At 32.4% G+C, this 19,753-nt stretch overlaps 1 protein-coding gene across 1 annotated transcript; it reads left to right on the forward strand.

The window, feature by feature from the left end:
• Window positions 1-2,389: 2,389 nt before the first annotated feature.
• LOC139514182 (DNA replication licensing factor mcm7-like) lies at window positions 2,390-19,429 on the forward strand. Its single transcript, XM_071302982.1, has 15 exons — window positions 2,390-2,538; window positions 6,383-6,462; window positions 7,900-8,064; window positions 8,313-8,443; window positions 9,626-9,806; window positions 12,015-12,152; window positions 13,295-13,399; window positions 13,817-13,894; window positions 14,566-14,779; window positions 15,418-15,501; window positions 15,680-15,891; window positions 16,177-16,442; window positions 16,902-17,070; window positions 17,863-17,972; window positions 18,594-19,429. The coding sequence occupies exons 1-15, from the start codon at window positions 2,508-2,510 to the stop codon at window positions 18,799-18,801; spliced, it is 2,172 nt and encodes a 723-aa protein (XP_071159083.1). The 5' UTR covers window positions 2,390-2,507; the 3' UTR covers window positions 18,802-19,429.
• Window positions 19,430-19,753: the final 324 nt, after the last annotated feature.

A 19,753-nucleotide genomic window follows, 5' to 3' on the forward strand; every position in this document is an offset into this window, starting at 1 on the left:
TGTCTCATTGACATATGCGAATACCACCATTAACCTTCGTCTGTGTATTTCTTACTAGCCTCGGACATAAACCAAAATGACAATAATAACCAATAAATAATAATAAAGAGGCCAAAGTAGAAGTCATATTGTCCGCTTAAAACTGCATTTTTCCGACCGACATCACAAGTACAATGTATGTTATTATTTGAAAAGCTGAGAAAATAAAAACTTGAGGAGATGAGGTTAGATTGCCAACGAGACAACTATTCACCAGAGTTAAACTGAAGTGGTAGTAAGCAATAATACAAGTTTAGCGCTATAAAACCAGGCTCAATCCACCAGTTTCTACATTTGAAAATGCCTGAACCTAGTCCGGAATATGACAGTTGTTGTCCATGCGTTTGATGTGTTTTATCATTTGATTTGTTATTTGATTAGGGACTTTCCGTTTTGAGTTTTCCTCGGAGTTCAGTATTTTAAATTTGTGATTTGACTTTTTATAGGCCACTGCACGGCCTTCAACAATGAGATTCCAATACTGTATAGTCGGCTATAATAGGCCCCGATATGAAAAATATATACAATATACAATTCAATTGAGAAAACTAACGACCTAATGTTTGTACGAATATCAATGATATATGATTCAGAGCAAATCAGTGGCATAGTTGACACGATTCAAGACACCAGCACGGTTTATGATGGCATGTTAGTGGACCGGGAGAACAAAACTGGCGTATCAAAAGAGTGTTCAGCACTGACAGATGGAAATAGTCGAATGTTATAACGGTTTGATTGATTAATTGATTGTTGTTGTTATCTCAACACCAATGCAATCACTGCAACTCTGATCACAGACATGACGTTGGAACCCATTTTAACACGTGTGTTACTTGACTTGTCAAAACAATTACTTTTTGTCCTGGAATAAACTTTAGCACTCACCAATCTTACCTCTTAGTCAAGTTGGTAATGAAAATAAATCTAACCCCGCCACATTATTTAAGTATGTGCCTGTCCCAAGTCAGGAGCCTGTAATTCAGTTGTTGTCGTTTGTTTATGTGTTACATATTTGTTTTTCGTTCTTTTTTTTTATATAAATAATGCCGTTAGTTTTCTCGTTTGAATTGTTTTACATTGTCTTATCGGGGCCTTTTATAGCTGAATATGCGGTATGGGCTTTGCTCATTGTTGAAGGCCATACGGTGACCTATAGTTGTTTATGTCTGTGTCATTTTGGTCTCTTGTGGACAGTTGTCTCATTGGCAATCATACCACATCTTCTTTTTTATACTAGAAGTAACCGGTCAAAAAAAATTCAAATACCTTTTTTACAATAAAAAAACTGGACATTTTAAAAGTTATAAGTATCTGTTTCAAAATATATTTTTTTTAGTAAAAAAAGAAATATAATTGTGTTTGAATAATTATCCCAAGAAAAACTTTCTTGAGACATGGCTAGATATCAGAAATAGTTATTTTAATAATACCGGAAAACACAGCACATAATGCAAATGTACTAGTATATAGTAAATATAAATTTGTATTGTGTGTTGTGTTTTCCAATACCTTTTCAATTGTGAAAATATCAATAATTTACACAACCGAAGAACTTTGAAATAACTTTAGATTGACATGACCCGGAATAGAAAATGGGAGACTGGAACAAAAACAAAATACAATCTAAGGAAAATTGAGCTTCTGGAACAGATGTAAACCTAAGACTCTGTCAACATTGTTCACATAACTTATTAAACTGAACTTCATTTTGAACAAACTGATGCGGCCCGCATTATTATTTCAAGTTTAATCTGCCACAATTAAAATTCTAAGAAAATTTACTATGATTATTTCAAAGTTTCCATACCCGAGAAATATTAATTTAAAAATCTTTGTAAATGCATCATGAAAAATAAAGATATGAAGATTTAAGTTTTATATAACATTCAATCTGTATATAAAAAAAAAATGTTCAGCCTTGCATGAGACAGGAAACAAGAGATAAGTTAAAATGAATAAATTGAGTTATCCCTCTTTATACAGGTTCCCAACTTAATCATTTTATTTCATTGTCAGATATGTGTCTACATGTTTATGTATAACCAACATTTATTGTTTTGGTAAAATTCCTATAATTTTGGATTAAAAACCATTAAAATATATTATCTTATATAATAAATAAGGCTTATAACAAAATGATTTGATTTTATTAAATCTAGGTTAAAAAAATATATATATCATTAGCCATTTAAACAAAATCATAGATTTCTATAAGATAACAAAACGATTTGTTTGTATGCACACTTATTGAGTTATAAGGTCAAAATAAAAAGAATTATTTAACCCTATAACATATGTCTAATCAATACTTTACTCCACGATGGATAAAACGAAAGTAGATCGGAATGCAACCGGAAATGGCCGATATTCCCCGAATCTAGACATCTACTTCCGTTAACGCAAATAATTCCCGCCGTTTCCATCAAGCATTGTGTACAACTTGAACCACTGAAAAACATCGAATAATGCCTCCCAGAGATTACCAGGCAGAACTTGGTGTGTATTTAAGTAAAATTAATGTGTCTGTTCTGTAAAATCACACATTGATCAGTTGATTTGATATGATATTCTACTTTTAAAGGATCATCATAAGCAATTGTTCTCAAATGGCCGTGTTTACACCTCAATTTTCTCTGTTTCATGCAAATTATACAGTCTAAAAAGTGCGTCAATCGTCATTCATCTTCTTATATGGGTCAGCAAGGGTTCATGACACATCAAAACCCAGAAAAGATTATATCTTTCTTAAACTCAAAATGCTTTCATATATCTAATGAATGCCAGACATAATTTAAAACTTTCCAAACAGCACAGGTTAGTCTGTACAGGGTAACACGAATGACCAAATAACACTGTTACTATCTGAATAACACTTGAAATTTTAATATTAGCACATATTGGGGACTTTTAAACATTGATTATTAAGGTTCATCATAACAAACGGACAAATATGGCTGTATTTACAGGCAAAAAATTACTCGAGTACAGACTTACCTGTGAAGTTGGAAAAGTTTTAATGCCTGGCATCCACTAGATATAATAAAGTTAAATGCATTTTGTGTTCCAGAAAGATAAAATCTCTTTTGGATTTTGATGGGCATTTTTTTTTCCTTTCACTGGAACCAACTACCAGATAAAGTTGTGCATGCAGGTTCTGTAGAGGCATTTAAGACCGCTCTACAAGAACACCGCCCATAACAACGGCGCTCTTCTCCACCGTGTATAAAAGCCTTAATAGGATTCTACACGTACCACTACAGATACAGATACAGATGCAAAAGGTGTGAAAATTAACTAAGTTGTGGTACAACTATGAGATGCTCCCTCAGGTAAAAAACGGTTTGTATTGTTTTGACTGTCCTTATTTGAGAATCCGGGTCTGTCCACCCTGATTCTGGTTCGCCCTAGTTTCTGTTCGCCCTAATACCTGTTTGCCCTGAGTCCGTTCGCCCTGATTTTATTTTTAAGTATAGTGTTGCATTGTGTGTATATAATTGAATGTTTTGAAGTCGGTCTACAATTTCGCCGAATATTTACGATGACGATGTATCATGTTAAATTGTCTAAAGCTAGCTGCTTTACATGCTATACTAGGTTATAAGTTTCAGTACATTTCAGGACTATAAGTTTTTGAGGACTAAGTTTGCATCTGTATGTAATTACGTTACTAGGAAATATAAGTTTCTGTAAATTCCAGCACCACATTGTATTTTTAAATGTAAAACAACTGAAGACTAAATTATTTGTATGTAATTGAATATGTTGAAGTTTACATTCACCGAATATTTATTTATGATGTATTCTGTGGTACTACTATTAGGAAATAAGTTTCTCGGAATTTCAGCTCTACATTGTATTTTTAAACGTGAAACAACTGAAGACTAAGTTGTTGTCTTGCTTCTACGAGGATAAGTTTCTGACTTATACCTGACATAAAACAACTAAAGACTAACATGACTAAGTTATTTATATATTTAACTTTATTGATACATTTTAACAATTTAAAAATATTCAGTAACAGTTATAACAAGATCAATTCCGAACTGTACGTCGCACACATTTATTTCCTAAACAAATATTTAAAAGCACTAAATAGAATTACTATTAGTGAAACAAATACCCAGAGATGCAACTAATCGTCGGACCCGTCGGACCTAAGGGGCAGAATTTATGCAGGTCGGGCAAAACTCGTAGCTGTGCAGGACCTGATGGCCGGCAATATTTAAGTCCGCTTGGGTCCGCCAAAACTGAAATCCCCGTCGGCCCCAGCAGAGTGAGTATTTTGTTTATAAAATTGCGATCATCTTTAATAAAAGTAAATGTCCTGTTCCCCCGCATTTTCTAACTGCGGGAACCAGTATTTCCGCCCAGTAATAGTCTTTCGTACCTTGTCCATCTCGCCCCGAACAATTCTCCGTATTTCCGTCATGTTTTTTGTTTTAGAAATTCGCTCTCTAGGAAGGAGGTCTATTAAGCATAGTTGATAAGTTCAGGAAATATGTCATGGCATTCAATAAACTACAATTGTTATGAATCACAGGTTATTTTAAAATAATAATAATATCAACAAAATCAAAATTAACGTTTGTTCAATAGCATAATTTCATTTGATTTTTGAGTGAAAATATGGGTCTGGCAGAAATTTGATGGGTCTGGCAAAACTTGGTACCCTGTAGGCCCCATTGTCTGACAGGAAAAAAAAAACTGTTTGCATCTCTGAATACCAAAAACATAGTCACACTGCTGTACATTGATCACTTGTCATCAGTGTTTTTACCCATCCTTTTTTTTATTTATTTTTTTATTTCAAACTGAATTTTACCCATCCAAGCTGACTATTTTATTTGAGAAAAATGTTATTCTCATTATTAATCCATCAAAGACAATTTATATAACAATCAGTGATATCAATGGTTTCAAATGACACCTACTCAGCAATCAAATTCCGTCAACAGTAATATTAAAAGTAATTATAAAATAAAGTGTAACAATGCAGCCAAGACTTTTATTTAATTAATATAAATTTGGCAAATATTCTGTATTTAACTTTTAATAGATATACATAAATTTTAATAAATTTTAATATATATATATTTCGTTCATTGATGTAACATATACATTTTTTTGTACATATCATAAATGAATATAGGGCGAACGGACTATCAGGGCAAACAAACTCTGTGCGAACGAACCTAGGGCGAACGATCCCGATACTCTTATTTGACATGGACAACAGGTACATGTATCATCACAACTATAGGTGAGTTAAAGAGTTTATCTGAGTCAGTGAGTGGACAGTATCAAAGTAATTCAGGTGTTTGTTTATTTTTACACCTTCTGCAGAAAGGAAAAAAAATGCCCATCAAAAACCAAGAAAGTTTTTATCTTTCTTAAAACCCAAAATGCATATAACTTTTATATATCTAGTGGATGCTAGGCATAAAAACTTTCCAAACAGCACAAGTAAGTCTGTACACAGAGTGGTTTTTGAGTTGAAAATACGGCCATATTTGTCCATTTGTTATGATGAACCTTAATTAATAGTATATTATCAATGTATTTTATATATTGTAATAATTATTTACAGAAAGCAGATAAGTTCATAAAGAACTTTTTAAATTTAGTGTGTACATCCAACATGGTGACCGCAGAAATCACAATGGCCGCCATGTTGGAAGAACACACTAAATTTAAAATGATCTTTATGAACTTATCTGCTTTCTGTAAATCACTTTTTAAGTTATTATATACACTACAGCTTGAGTGGATTTTGCTTTGTCCACCAGTCCGCAGTGGGGGTGGGCATAATTTCAAGCTTGTCCACTCTGCCCACCCATAAGAGTGGGGATGCAATTTCTTTTGTTTAATCAAAGGACTTTTTAATTGAAAAAAGCAGATAAGGATTTGTAATCAATATTTTTACAAAAAAATAGATTAAATCTGGTGCGGGCACGGGTGGGCCAATGGAAAAATCAAAATCCACCCAGGCTGTTGTGTACATTAATAATATATTCTTATTTAATAATCAATGTTTAAAAGTCCCCAATATGTGCTAGTATCAAAATTTTAAGTGTTATTCGGTCATTACAAGTGTAATTTCGGATATTAACAGTGTTATTCGGTCATTCGAGGTACCGGTCTGTACACAGAGTAGTTTTTGAGATGAAAATACGGCCATATTTGTCCATTTGTTATGATGAACCTTAACATACAAATTTTTGCCTTTTGTGTAAGTGTTGACATGTTCTTGTCATCTTAAATATCTTCAAGGAGTATTTCTTTAAAAGGGTACAAACAGAATGCATTGAAATGTTGCTTATTGTTGAGTTTATATTTTCAGACAAGATAAAGACTTTCCTGCGAGAATTTTACAAAGATGGAGATGACAGTGGTAAAGATTTTGTATATGGACAACAGCTGGTAATTTAAATATACAATTGTTATGACTTAAATAGAGATTTGCAAATGAGTGTCTGTTGAAATTTCAAAGATGGTAGTTTCACACTTTCACATGTAGGTTAAATCTAATTTTTCACATGCTGAAAAAAAAATTAAACATGCACTGATATTTTAACACCTATCTATTATTTTGTCTTTTGCAAATTAAGAAACCTCTTATTTTTTTTTAAAAATCCTTGAAAATTTACATGTTTTCCCATAGTCATACCCAACATGCCCAAGGATCCGGAAATTTTTTCACCTAATTTCGGTCATTTTTTGATAACTTTAAAGTTCAAATGAAGTTGGTGTCCTTTTTCCAAAAAAAGATTATAAAAATCACAGAATTTTTCACCAGCTGACTCATAGCATCAACGATCTTTTTTTAACTGTTGCATCGCATTTACTTCGCGAATTTTCTTACCATTTTTCCTAAAACTGTTCAAGAGTAGTTAAGGGAAGGCAACAGTATGAAAATGAAATGATTTTAATGACTTAAAATGATCAATTTATCTGACATTGCTAATGTTTCCTTCGATTTTGAAGACTAATAACCAGATGTTTTGCGACAGTAATAAAATGAGTAATTATGGACTCATTTCCAGGATTAGTTCTGTTTATCAAATTGACAGGAAACCATAGGCTTTTTAATTTTTTTACCTTTGATAGTGTTTGAATATAATGATAATAGTTGTACTTAATTTATTAAGCATGAAACCATTTTGAATTGACGATTTCGTGTTTTGAATTCACAATTTCATGTCTCATCTGCGGAAGAAATTTGCATGCATGTATATTACAAAGTAAACAAAGCATTTGTGTTAGAAGTGAAAAAAATTCTACTTTTGATTTAATTTTAAAACAGAATTGACAGTCTTAGCTGAAAAGTAATTAAATGATGAAAACAGATGCTGTTGAATTTTAATTTATTTACAATTTAGTTCTGAGCTTGTAATCATTGGTCAGGTGTGAATTAAAAACACAGGTAAAGAGATTAGCGATCATTAGCCAATATTCTCCTAAGGCATAACAAAAGTTATTAGGAGGGCCCTCCGGATTATAACACTATACTGGAGTGGCAGTTTTATTACTGGAAAGTTCAAAATGGCGATTAAGAAAACCGATCTCAACGAAATGACCGAAATTATTTCGGTAAAAAAAAAAAAAAATCATTTAGGACTATTGAGTTTCCAAATCAGTCAGGACTGGCATATATGACCATTTCCAGACCCTTGGTCATACCTCCTTTTATACAGATGTTCTGCATATCCAATATTGCACTTATGTAATATTCAATGTTCTTGATAATTATATAACTGATTTGTAGTTTAATCTGTAGAAAAAAAAAGGAAAATATTTTTGAGTTTGAAATCAAACTTGTTATTGGTTTACATATGTGGTTCCTTTCTTTCAAATTAGGTGAGGATTGCACACAGAGAACAAGTAGCACTGACAATTGACATAGAAGATGTACAGGAACATGATCCAGATCTGGCGCTGGCCATGGTGGAGAACACCAGACGTTATATTAACTTGTTTGCTGATGCTGTCCAAGAAATACTACCCGACTACAAAGAAAGGGAGGTAATTATTATCATATTTATTTATTCCTTACAGTGATGTCAAGGCATTTTCAATTATATGTCTTTCAGAAATAGATTGATTCTTAGAAGTAAAAATGAAAGTTGAAATTAATGATTAAAAAAAACAGATTAATATGATTCTTGTTTCTCAAGAACTGTTCTCGTGCTATTTCATGTTTCTTTTTAAAAAAAATTGTTGTCTCCTGAAATTTGAAATAAAAATTATCTATAGGAATGTATACTTTTTAGGTTACAAATAAAGATGCATTAGATGTTTATATAGAACACAGATTATTGATGGAACAGCGTAATCATCCTGAAGGTCAGGAAGTCACCAGAGATCCAAGGAATAAATATCCTGCTGAGCTTATGAGGAGATAGTAGGTGTTCCTTCCACTTCACATTCATATTTATATTTATACCTCTGTAATGCATACAACTTTTTAAGTTTTCAAAATATATTTTCTTTATTTTTTTATTGCCTAAACTGAAGTATTATGAGTTTAACTTTTAGTAGAAAAAAGTGGATATTGCTGGGTTTTTTTTTACAAATATGCTGTAAATAAATTTGACAGAATACATTGTAACTTTAATAAAGCTCGTTAAAAAAGTTAAAATCTGTCTTGATAATTAGAAATATACTGAGCCAAAAAAGTTTAGCAACACTTTTTTTTTAAATTTTTTTTTGTTGTTTCTGGAAAAAAATTATTTAAACATTATTGATTTAATCCTTAGTTTTACCTGTATTTAAAACAGTCGTACTTTTTTCCTGGTGATTCTTTTTGCGCCATTTCAGCTTTGCACGTGTAACTGATGTTTTACCTTCTGTACCTGTACTTTTAAAACGATATTAAAAATTTCTTTTTCATCAACGTTCAGAAACACACCATTGGTAAGAAAAACACATACACATTTGAAAAATTTTGCATGGGGCGTCAACCAGGCCTCTCCGAAAATGACCGTCAGAAAGCTGTTGAAATTGTTGATGCCGGAATGAGGGTTGCTGACATCATGGCTTGATTTAATGTGCATAAGGCAACAGTTTAGAGACTAACAAACAGATATCGACAAATTGCAACTGCACAGGATAGGTCGATATCTCGTAGACCAAAAAAAACTATCGTCAAGGGAGGAGCGCTACCTTCGCTTTGCGTCAACAAGTGACAAGTTTTTTTCAGGCCACAAAGTAGTGCATTGACTAAAGGCAGCTGCTGGTGTGCCTGCAAATCCTTCATTGGTGCACTTATGGCATGGCTGAAAAATTGATTTTGAATAACACTATTCTCATTTCCGCATTTTGACCCTCCCGCGCTCCATACAAAGAAAATTCTAATGAATGTAACTGATAAACATTCATGTTGCTTCTGACATATCATAATTCCTTTCTGTTATTATTAAAATTATATCTTGTTATGATTTTGTAATAAAATTTCACATTTTTGTTGCTAAACTTTTTTGGCTCAGTATATGTTTTTAGGCACCAGACATAGATATTAGATCAAGTCCTTGAAATTGAATGTTTAAATGGTAAAATACTGATAATGATAATTTAACTTTTACAGTGAAGTTTATTTCAAACTACCACCACAAGATAAACATGTAGCCATACGAGAGGTGAAGGCTGATTGCATAGGAAAATTAGTGTGTGTGAAGGGTATAGTAACCAGAGCTACAGAGGTCAAACCGATGTTGATGGTGGCTACCTACACATGTGATACCTGTGGTAATGAGACATACCAACCTGTAAGTTTATACATGTGCACACTAAGTGAATCATTTTACAATAGTTCTTAACGTACACATGCAACACCTGTGGTAATGAGACATACCAACCTGTAAGTTTATACATGTGCACACTAAGTGAATCATTTAATAATAGTTCTTAACCTACACATGCGACACCTGTGGTAATGAGACATACCAACCTGTAAGTTTATGCATGTGCACACTAAGTGAATCATTTAACAATAGTTCTTAACCTACACATGCGACACCTGTGGTAATGAGACAAACCAACCTGTAAGTTTAAACATGTGCACACTAAGTGAATCATTTAACAATAGTTCTTAACCTACACATGCGACACCTGTGGTAATGAGACAAACCAACCTGTAAGTTTATGCATGTGCACACTAAGTGAATCATTTAACAATAGTTCTTAACCTACACATGCGACACCTGTGGTAATGAGACAAACCAACCTGTAAGTTTAAACATGTGCACACTAAGTGAATCATTTAACAATAGTTCTTAACCTACACATGCGACACCTGTGGTAATGAGACAAACCAACCTGTAAGTTTATACATGTGCACACTAAGTAAATCATTTAACAATAGTTCTTAACCTACACATGCGACACCTGTGGTAATGAGACAAACCAACCTGTAAGTTTATACATGTGCACACTAAGTGAATCATTTAACAATAGTTCTTAACCTACACATGCGACACCTGTGGTAATGAGACATACCAACCTGCAAGTTTATACATGTGCACACTAAGTGAATCATTTAACAATAGTTCTTAACCTACACATGCGACACCTGTGGTAATGAGACAAACCAACCTGTAAGTTTATACATGTGCACACTAAGTGAATCATTTTACAATAGTTCTTAACCTACACATGCGACACCTGTGGTAATGAGACATACCAACCTGCAAGTTTATACATGTGCACACTAAGTAAATCATTTTACAATAGTTCTTAACCTACACATGTGATACCTGTGGTAATGAGACAAACCAACCTGTAAGTTTAAACATGTGCACACTAAGTGAATCATTTTACAACAGTTCTTAACCTACACATGCGACACCTGTGGTAATGAAACAAACCAACCTGTAAGTTTATGCATGTGCAGTCAAAGTGAATCACATATAGTTCTTGCCAATCATTTAGAGAGATTCAATCTGATGAACCACTGAAAGTGGTAGATTTTGATTGAATGACTTCTTCTCTATATTTTTTGTTCAAAATCAAAGAAAATAATCGAGAATTCTCATTACTTGAAAGTACCATGTGATTTTCTGTATAATTTTCCCAGGAACTACAAATCAGCTGAAATTGGGTTCCCGGTTTCATATTATCATTCTATACCATTGCACTGTAATGTAATTTTAGTGGAAAAGCCAGCTGAAGGACACCTACGGGTGCGGGAATTCTCGCTACATTGAAGACCCATTGGTTGCCTTCGGCTGTTGTTTGCTCTATGGTCGGGTGGTTGTCGCTTTGACATATTCACCATTTCCTTTCTCAATTTTAATTTGAAAATATTTTATGTACATTTTATGTTGAACCAACAGTGAAAATTGGTCATGTTTATAAGCCTGTAAAGTACAGTAATATTCCATTTTAGTTCAAAATATTGAATCTTCTGTCAAAGCAGCTCACAAAATAAATTGAAATGGAATTTTGTCTTATTTGTAAACCAATTTGATAGGGAAGAAGTAAAATAACTAAACTGTTCAACTGCAACAAAAACTCCACAACATTGCTTATGTATATGAATTGATTTAACAATAGACAACTTTTGAGTTCGATGCATTTTCGTCAAAAACTCTGGTTTTAGTGAACATCATTTGTGCGTTTATGGGCGTCGTCACTTCCATTCCAATGTTGAGCGAGTGGTTGGAAAACTATAATTCTATATTGTATGAATTATTCGGCAGATTGAATTCTCAAAATTGACAATCAGCATTGCTGTCATTAGGGAATTGTCATTAAGTACCTACAGAACAACCATTATTTCTTGTTTATCCTGCACAATGACAATCACTAAGACGCTTGATGAACGTAAATAGTGCAGGGATATAGGCGACCCCCTCTATCTGGTAAATGACGTCATAAAGGCGTGTATAATTGACAAGTTTTTTCCGGTGACTGATGAACTCGAAAGTGGTCTATTGCCAGGAAATTGCTATTAAATTTTTGTATTTTTTTTTTAGATAAATTCTCCATCCTTTATGCCTTTGATCATGTGTCCTAGCCAGGAATGTACAACCAACAGATCTGGTGGCAGACTATACCTACAGACTAGAGGGTCAAAGTTTGTCAAGTTCCAAGAAGTCAAAATTCAAGAACATGTTAGTATTTAACATCATTATGAACTCATTCGTTACATGGACATATTTGTATAGATACTTCTTTGTAGTTATAAATTACATAAAAAAATAATCAATTGTGTAACTTATTTAAGCTGATATTCAGAAATTCAGATTATCTATCTATAATACTAAAATTACGAGGTCCAATTTGTCAGCCGTCATCACGTGAAAACGACGAATCAAAGAATTCAGCTTTATATATAACTAATATAGTACAAAGGTGTAGATTAAAAATTACACCACTCCAGGCCCTTTTGTTTTCCACGTAATTAATATTGCCAATAATTAAGAAGTTCCGGGTCGAGTCCGATACCGATACCAATAGTATATTCACCTGTTACCTATTACCTTATCTGTACGTTCCGCATCTAACAGGTGCACCACCAAACGGCGTATTTAGGATTATGCTATATACACGGATCATAATCACAGGGTTGACACTTCTAAATTGTTACCTATTGTAGTATTTTAATCAGTAAGACTTTCTAAGATAACAATACGAATACTAAAAATCTGGACTAAAAATAAGGTGCATATAGGAACCGTTTTCAATTTGTTAGCGGGCATGACATAAAACAGTGAATCAAAGAATTCAACTTTATTTATAACTAACATAGGACAATGCTGTTGATTAAAAAATACTCCATTCCAGGACCTTTTGTCCAAATAATTAATATTACCAATAATTAATAAGTTCCAGTTCGACGGGTTCAAACAGAAAGATTTGAAAGCAGAGAAAACTGTGTATCTTATAATCGGCATGACTTTATCAGATAAAAAATAATACTAAAATAAGGCTTGCGCATAGTTATATACTTTAATTCAGTCACGGACCCGCGATATCACGGGTGTGTTCTAGTCTTATATAAAATTGATAATGAAAAGGGTGTATGCAAAATTCAAATATACTTTTGTTACTAACAGTGTTAGATCTCTTATGGGATGGGGACTTTTTTATATTGTTTAATTTACTTGCAACTGGTTGATAATTTTTGTACAATAAAATGTATGTGTTCTAATGTGATTTGTTTGGATAGTTCAGTTTGAATGTTTACACAAGGTGTAACTGAAATCCTGGCTTTATATCCAAATCAGCTGTTGACTATTATTTATATTTGTAGAGTGATCAAGTACCAGTAGGTAACATTCCCAGATCTATGACGGTGTACTGTAGAGGTGAAATGACACGTAATACGCAACCTGGAGACCATGTCAGCATCACTGGAGTATCCTTTTTGTTAAAAAGTGCATTGATGTAAACAATTGGGTGTGGGAATTGCAAGACGATCTATTATAGCAAGTAAGAAAAAGTGTTTACACAAGTGTATAAAAAAATGTTGCATTGCAAATACTATATAGACAAAAGCCTGCAGTGGGTAACCTTTAAATGAGCCAGGAAAAACCTGGCATGAAAATATATTTCCTTTCATAAAAAACATACTGTTCAATATTTATTATGGCTCAAACTAGTGTGTAGGGATGAACAGATATGCCTCACTTGTGCTAATGAAAAATTCACGAAAATTTATTGTATATTATAGATGTTGTTAATCGTTTCCTCTAATTACTGTGAGACTTCCTGTATTCAGAACAAATGAACTGTTATTAGTGTTTCTATTATGTGTCCTTAACAGTTTGCTTAGATATTTTTACCATTGATGAAAGCTGGGTATACTCAGGTACAAGCTGGTTTACTGGCAGAAACATACCTAGAAGCTCATGTAAGTAATGTCATTCGTTGTGTAGATCTCATTTATGCTTGGATATACAACCACAGTCTAATATGTTTGAACTATTTGCTCTCTGTTAAGATTTGTCAATTTCATTTGAAAAATTAAATTTAATTATTCTGTACATTAAAATTGGTTTCCAGTTTCTAACTTTAATTTGTCTCAGTTAAATGTTGTTAAACTTATACGCAATGTCTATTATTGCCAAACACAGATCAAGCTCAAATTCTGTGCTGTCACTTTCACCGTTCTCTTGTTATGTCCCTTTATAAATATTATTTTACTTTGCTTCAACCAAATGGTAAGAAAATTATACACAAGGTTTATAACCTCCAAATACTGATCAAGTTTGAATCTGGTTTTCATCACTTGCACTGTTCATATGTTATACCCCTATTTTAAGGAAAATTGTCAAATTTTGATGTATTGCTCACTCTCTCGCTTTTACTTTTCTTGAGTTGTGCTTCTTTTTATATAAACTGGATAAAAGAGACAAATGCTTAAATCTGTAAAACATTTAAAATGAAAAGAATGTGATAAAAATTCGAATTGCTCAAATGAAGCTGTATAAGAAATAATTTGTGTAACTTCTTTTAAACAATTTTCTGTGATAGGAATATAAATAGGATATTTTATTGCACAACAAAATTGCCATATTGCAGAGATTGGTCAAAATGAATAAAACAGAAGACGATGAGTTATCAGCAGAAGAACTGTCGGAGGATGAGATAAGACAGGTTGCCCAGGATGATTTCTACGACAAGTTAGCCAGCAGTATAGCACCAGAAATATACGGTCATGAAGATGTTAAAAAAGCTTTGTTATTGTTATTAGTTGGTGGAGTGGATAAAACACCAAGAGGCATGAAAATCAGAGGTGAAAACTTCAATATTAAATCATTGTTTTTATTTTTTTTGCAAGAACATATTTAAGTTTATTTTAAGAATTTAACAACCTCTTACCAAACCATAAATGCAATGGTTTAAGTGAGAGAAAGTATCTGTCTTGATAATTGATGTTGCTTTTATCAAAATAATGATAGCATTAGGTTGTCTTGATATATATAATGGAGGTGTGGGGTGACACTATAAATTTGCATCAAACTGACAATCTCAAAATCACAGGAGTAACCACTACAGTCTTAGTATTTAGAATTTTTGAATATCTTAACCATATTATGTTGATTGTAATAGCAAGGAATATGTTGACATGCAGTAATATTTATATTTGATATTGTTGCTGGGTAGAGCCAAAGTTGTCAAATATTGTACTTGCAATCATTTCTTTTTCACAATAAATTCAATGTCCTTAAGCAGTCACCTGCCTTAATCAACGCCTTTTTGATTGAATATTTTGTTCAAATGAATTAAATTGATTTAGATTACACAGCTAAAGTGCTTTAATTATTATGTCCTGAAAAAAACTTTCAGTCAAGGAATATTTAAATGGTTTGGTTTAACAAAATGTAAAACAGGTTATAAAACGTCATGATCTTGATTTTAACTTTATTTCAGGCAATATAAACATCTGTCTGATGGGAGACCCTGGAGTGGCCAAATCTCAGTTATTGGGTTTCATCGATAGATTGGCACCAAGAAGTAAGTTTGTCATGAAATCCTTTGAAAAAATATCTATACATTGAAAAAAGCTGTGGCATATTAAAAGTCATTGAAATTTGAACTACTATCTGACTTTTAACATGACTACTTTTTGAGTGTTGGGTAAAGAAGTATTGTGTTTTGTAAGAAAAACTTAATTTTCTTTTATCTCTTTTAGGTCAGTATACAACTGGCAGAGGATCTTCAGGTGTTGGTCTGACAGCCTCTGTTACCAAGGATCCCATTACAGGGGAAATGACTTTAGAAGGAGGTGCCCTTGTCCTGGCTGATCAAGGTGTTTGTTGTATAGATGAGTTTGACAAAATGATGGATGGAGATAGAACTGCTATCCATGAAGTTATGGAACAACAGACAATTTCTATTGCCAAGGTTAGTGAATGATATTAATCTGTTCTACTGGAATGTTACAAAAAAAGGAAAAGTTTTAAAAAGAAGCAGCTTGTTGCATAGCTAATTTTTATCATTTTAGATTTTTTTGTGTGTCCCTATCTGATTTCCAAAAATTACTTTAGGTTTGAAAGACGTTAGACCAATTTCCTGTAATTATTTGAAATGTATTGTAACAAAGAGAGTTTTTATCAACACTCAATACTATTGAAAGTTATTTATGACTGTGTTCTGTGATATAAAACTGACAAATGACCTTCATTATAGGCAGGAATCATGACCAGCTTAAATGCTCGTGTGTCCATCCTGGCTGCTGCTAATCCAGCATATGGAAGATACAATCCCAAGAAGTCATTAGAACAGAACATCCAACTGCCGGCTGCACTCCTGTCCAGATTTGATGTCCTCTGGCTTATCCAGGACAAGTCGGACAGAGAAAATGATCTGAGACTGGCTCAACATATCACATATGTCCACCAACATAACATTCAACCACCTACACATTTCACACCACTTGACATGAAATTAATGAGGTAAAAGGCCTGTTTGTTTTCAGAAAACAAATAATTTAAGAAGTCTTATGAAAGATGCATTATTTACAACACCCTTGCATATGAGTCAAAAAACAATTTAGAAGGTCAAAAATCCAGGATACATTTATTTTCATAGATGTATAGTAGACCTCAAGATTAAGCAAATTGGTTAACAAAAATTCAGTAATACAATTAAAATTTGAAATGGTATTTAAAAGAAAGGGCCATAAGTAAAAGAAGTTACTTTCAACCAACAATAAGTCTTCAACAAAATTTATTACGTTTAAAAGGAAGATACAAAAATAGGAAAGGAAACAAATAAATACTATGCTGAAAATAATGATGATACTAATAGATTTCTGATAAATTTCTTGTTCAGATATACTTAATGTGGTTTATGACTTACTCATGATTTTACATCTCACAATTTTACAACTTATTAACTTTTGACTATTATAGGAGATATATTGCACTGTGTAAGAAAAAGCAACCAACAGTTCCTGAAACATTGGCTGACTACATTACAGGAGCTTATGTAGAAATGAGGAAAGAGGCCAGAAATAGCAAAGACACAACATTTACCTCGGCTAGAACTTTACTAGCAGTTTTAAGATTATCTACAGCCCTGGTTAGTTTAATGAAATTTGTATTGTGGGCTATAAATAGACTACAAACTAAGCAGTCTCTAAACTGAAATTGTATTTGTTATAAATTTTATTTCTTTAAAATCGAATTCATTTGAATATCTGAAAACTGTAAATGTTTAGGTCATGGTTCTGGAGGCTTCTTCACAGTTTATAAACAAAAACAAAATGGTGTCCATAACGTGCACATATTACAAATTTATGTCTGACAAAAGTCTGGTTTCTACTGTCAAAAGGGATTCACATAAAATTGCAATAAATTATTCAGGAGGTACAATCAGGTTACACGATATTGAAAGTATGGGATCCACCCCAAGTTATTTGTTCTATTTTAAACTTTTACAAATCAGTTCAAATTCTGGGAATCCCAGATAACTTAGTTGAATCTGATTGGCTAAGATAGAATAGTAATGAGGGGATTTTCCACTTTCTATTTTGGAAACACCAATAATTTTTTGTAACTAGTCCGTCGGGCATATTGGGTTACAAGTTTTGGTTGCTCGAGGCCTGAATGCTGTAGTCCCAGGCGTCGGGCTAGCAGATTTTTTAACCCCTGACCCAAAAGAACTTTAGTAAAAATAGTGTATGAATTTATTATGCCCTGCTTATGATCAATGGGTCTATAGTATTTTATGTGTTTAAAAATAATCATTTCAGGCTAGGTTAAGACTTTGCCTATGATCGATATTTATAAAGAACTGTATAACATTTAGAATAAAGAACTGTATAACATTTAGAATAAAGAACTGTATAACGTTTAGAATTAATCCTTTCAGGCTAGATTGAGACTTGCTGATGTGGTAGAGAAAGAAGATGTAAATGAGGCCATGAGATTGATGGAAATGTCTAAAGATTCACTCAATACATCACATAGTGTGCACAACAGGTGGGTTTGTTCATTCAGTTTTTGCATTCTAAAGATTTGTCCTAATATGAAAAAAAATAATTATAAATCGAAAAATGGTGCTTTTTGCTCTGGGTGGGTTTTTGTCCCTTTGACACATTACCAATTTCTATTCTCAATTTTATTCCACATGTCCAAATAATAACTCTTCCTATATGTTTGGTGTTATTCATCTAAAAATGTTTGAATATGTAAAATTTAGATTTCTGATAGGAACTGATTGATTTAACATTATTGTATTTGAATTCTTGTCAATAGTCAGAATTCATCTTAGACTTAGTACAAACGTCCATATTATCATGCAAAGAAAGAAATTTTAAATTTTAAATCGGCAATTGATGAAGGCAAGATTTCAGAACAGTGCCTGATTTACTGTCCTGCTGGTTTTGCTACTTTTATTTATTAGACAAGTTAAGAAAATTATGATTTCAATTTCCTATTTCCTAGGTTGTATTCAATATTTGATAATTCTAGCAGATATTAATGAAAATTTACTAAATTTGTTTCATTCCAAAACAAACTATTGGTGTTATATGATTGCACACAATTGCATATTAGACTTCATCATTCTCTTAGTTATTGTATAATTTTCTTTCTTTATAGAACACAGAATGTTGTTGACCAGGTATTTGCTTTGATTAGAGAGATGCTTCCATTGAAAGGTGCCAGAACAGTCAAGATAACTGATGTCATGGAACAGTGTACATCAAAGGGATTCAAACCAGATCAAGTCGATGCTTGTATTGAGGAATACGAGGAACTGAATGTGTGGCAGGTCAATCAAGCTAAAACTAAAATCACCTTTGTGTAAATGAAGTTTTGAACAGTTTCAAACAGTCAATGTGTTCAGATATTCGTCAATGTGTTCAGATATTCTATGTTATAAAAACACAATCTTAAAAAAACATAAGGTATTTAAATGGGCTTACAAATAATAATTTGAACCAAAGGGTGTTCAGATATTACATGGATTATGATTTTGTTCAAAACCAAAATGTGTTCCAGATGTAAATGTGTTCAAAATATTCCAGATCAGGGTGTATGTTTAAAATATGCCAAAAACACAACTGAGATGTGTTGAGTATGAATTATGAAGCAAAATGTTAAATCATGTGTAGCAAAAATATGTGAAATATATTAAAAATCAAATTTTCTATGGTTTTATATAAATTATTCAGATTGTATATATATAGTTCCAGCAAATAATTCACCAATTAAGCAATAGGAAATAGGAAGTTTTCAAGATATCAAATAAACAAATTATTCATTTTACTCATATTTATTATTAACTGACTGATATGAGGATAATTAGATTGTATAATGTTTCTATATGGGTAAAAGTTAAAAACAGCCATTTGTTATTGTACTAGAGTATTTCAATTTGATCATGTATATATATCATCTTGTATTAAACTTCAAGAATAAAATTATCTACAGATTTTTATTGATTTTAGTATTTATACCTAAAGTTAATTTACACTGATACAGCAACTTTTGCTTATTCCAAGTATACATGTTGTATGGAATTATTGTTGATGTACATATAAAAATGAAGATGAATGGCAAAACTTGCTTTAATTTATCAGTTGGTAGTAAAATTCAATATTGCATTGTCCAAAGCATTGGTTTAAGTTGATTCAACTACTATTCTGGACACACAAAAAAAGACCAATTCCGATTATCAAAGATTTTAAATAGCATTGAACTACAATCATAGAAAGAAAGATAACTCCAATTAAAAGAAAAATAACTTTTTTATGCCC

This window comes from Mytilus edulis, chromosome 3 (assembly GCF_963676685.1).
Source record: "Mytilus edulis chromosome 3, xbMytEdul2.2, whole genome shotgun sequence".
Lineage (NCBI taxonomy): Eukaryota > Metazoa > Mollusca > Bivalvia > Mytilida > Mytilidae > Mytilus > Mytilus edulis.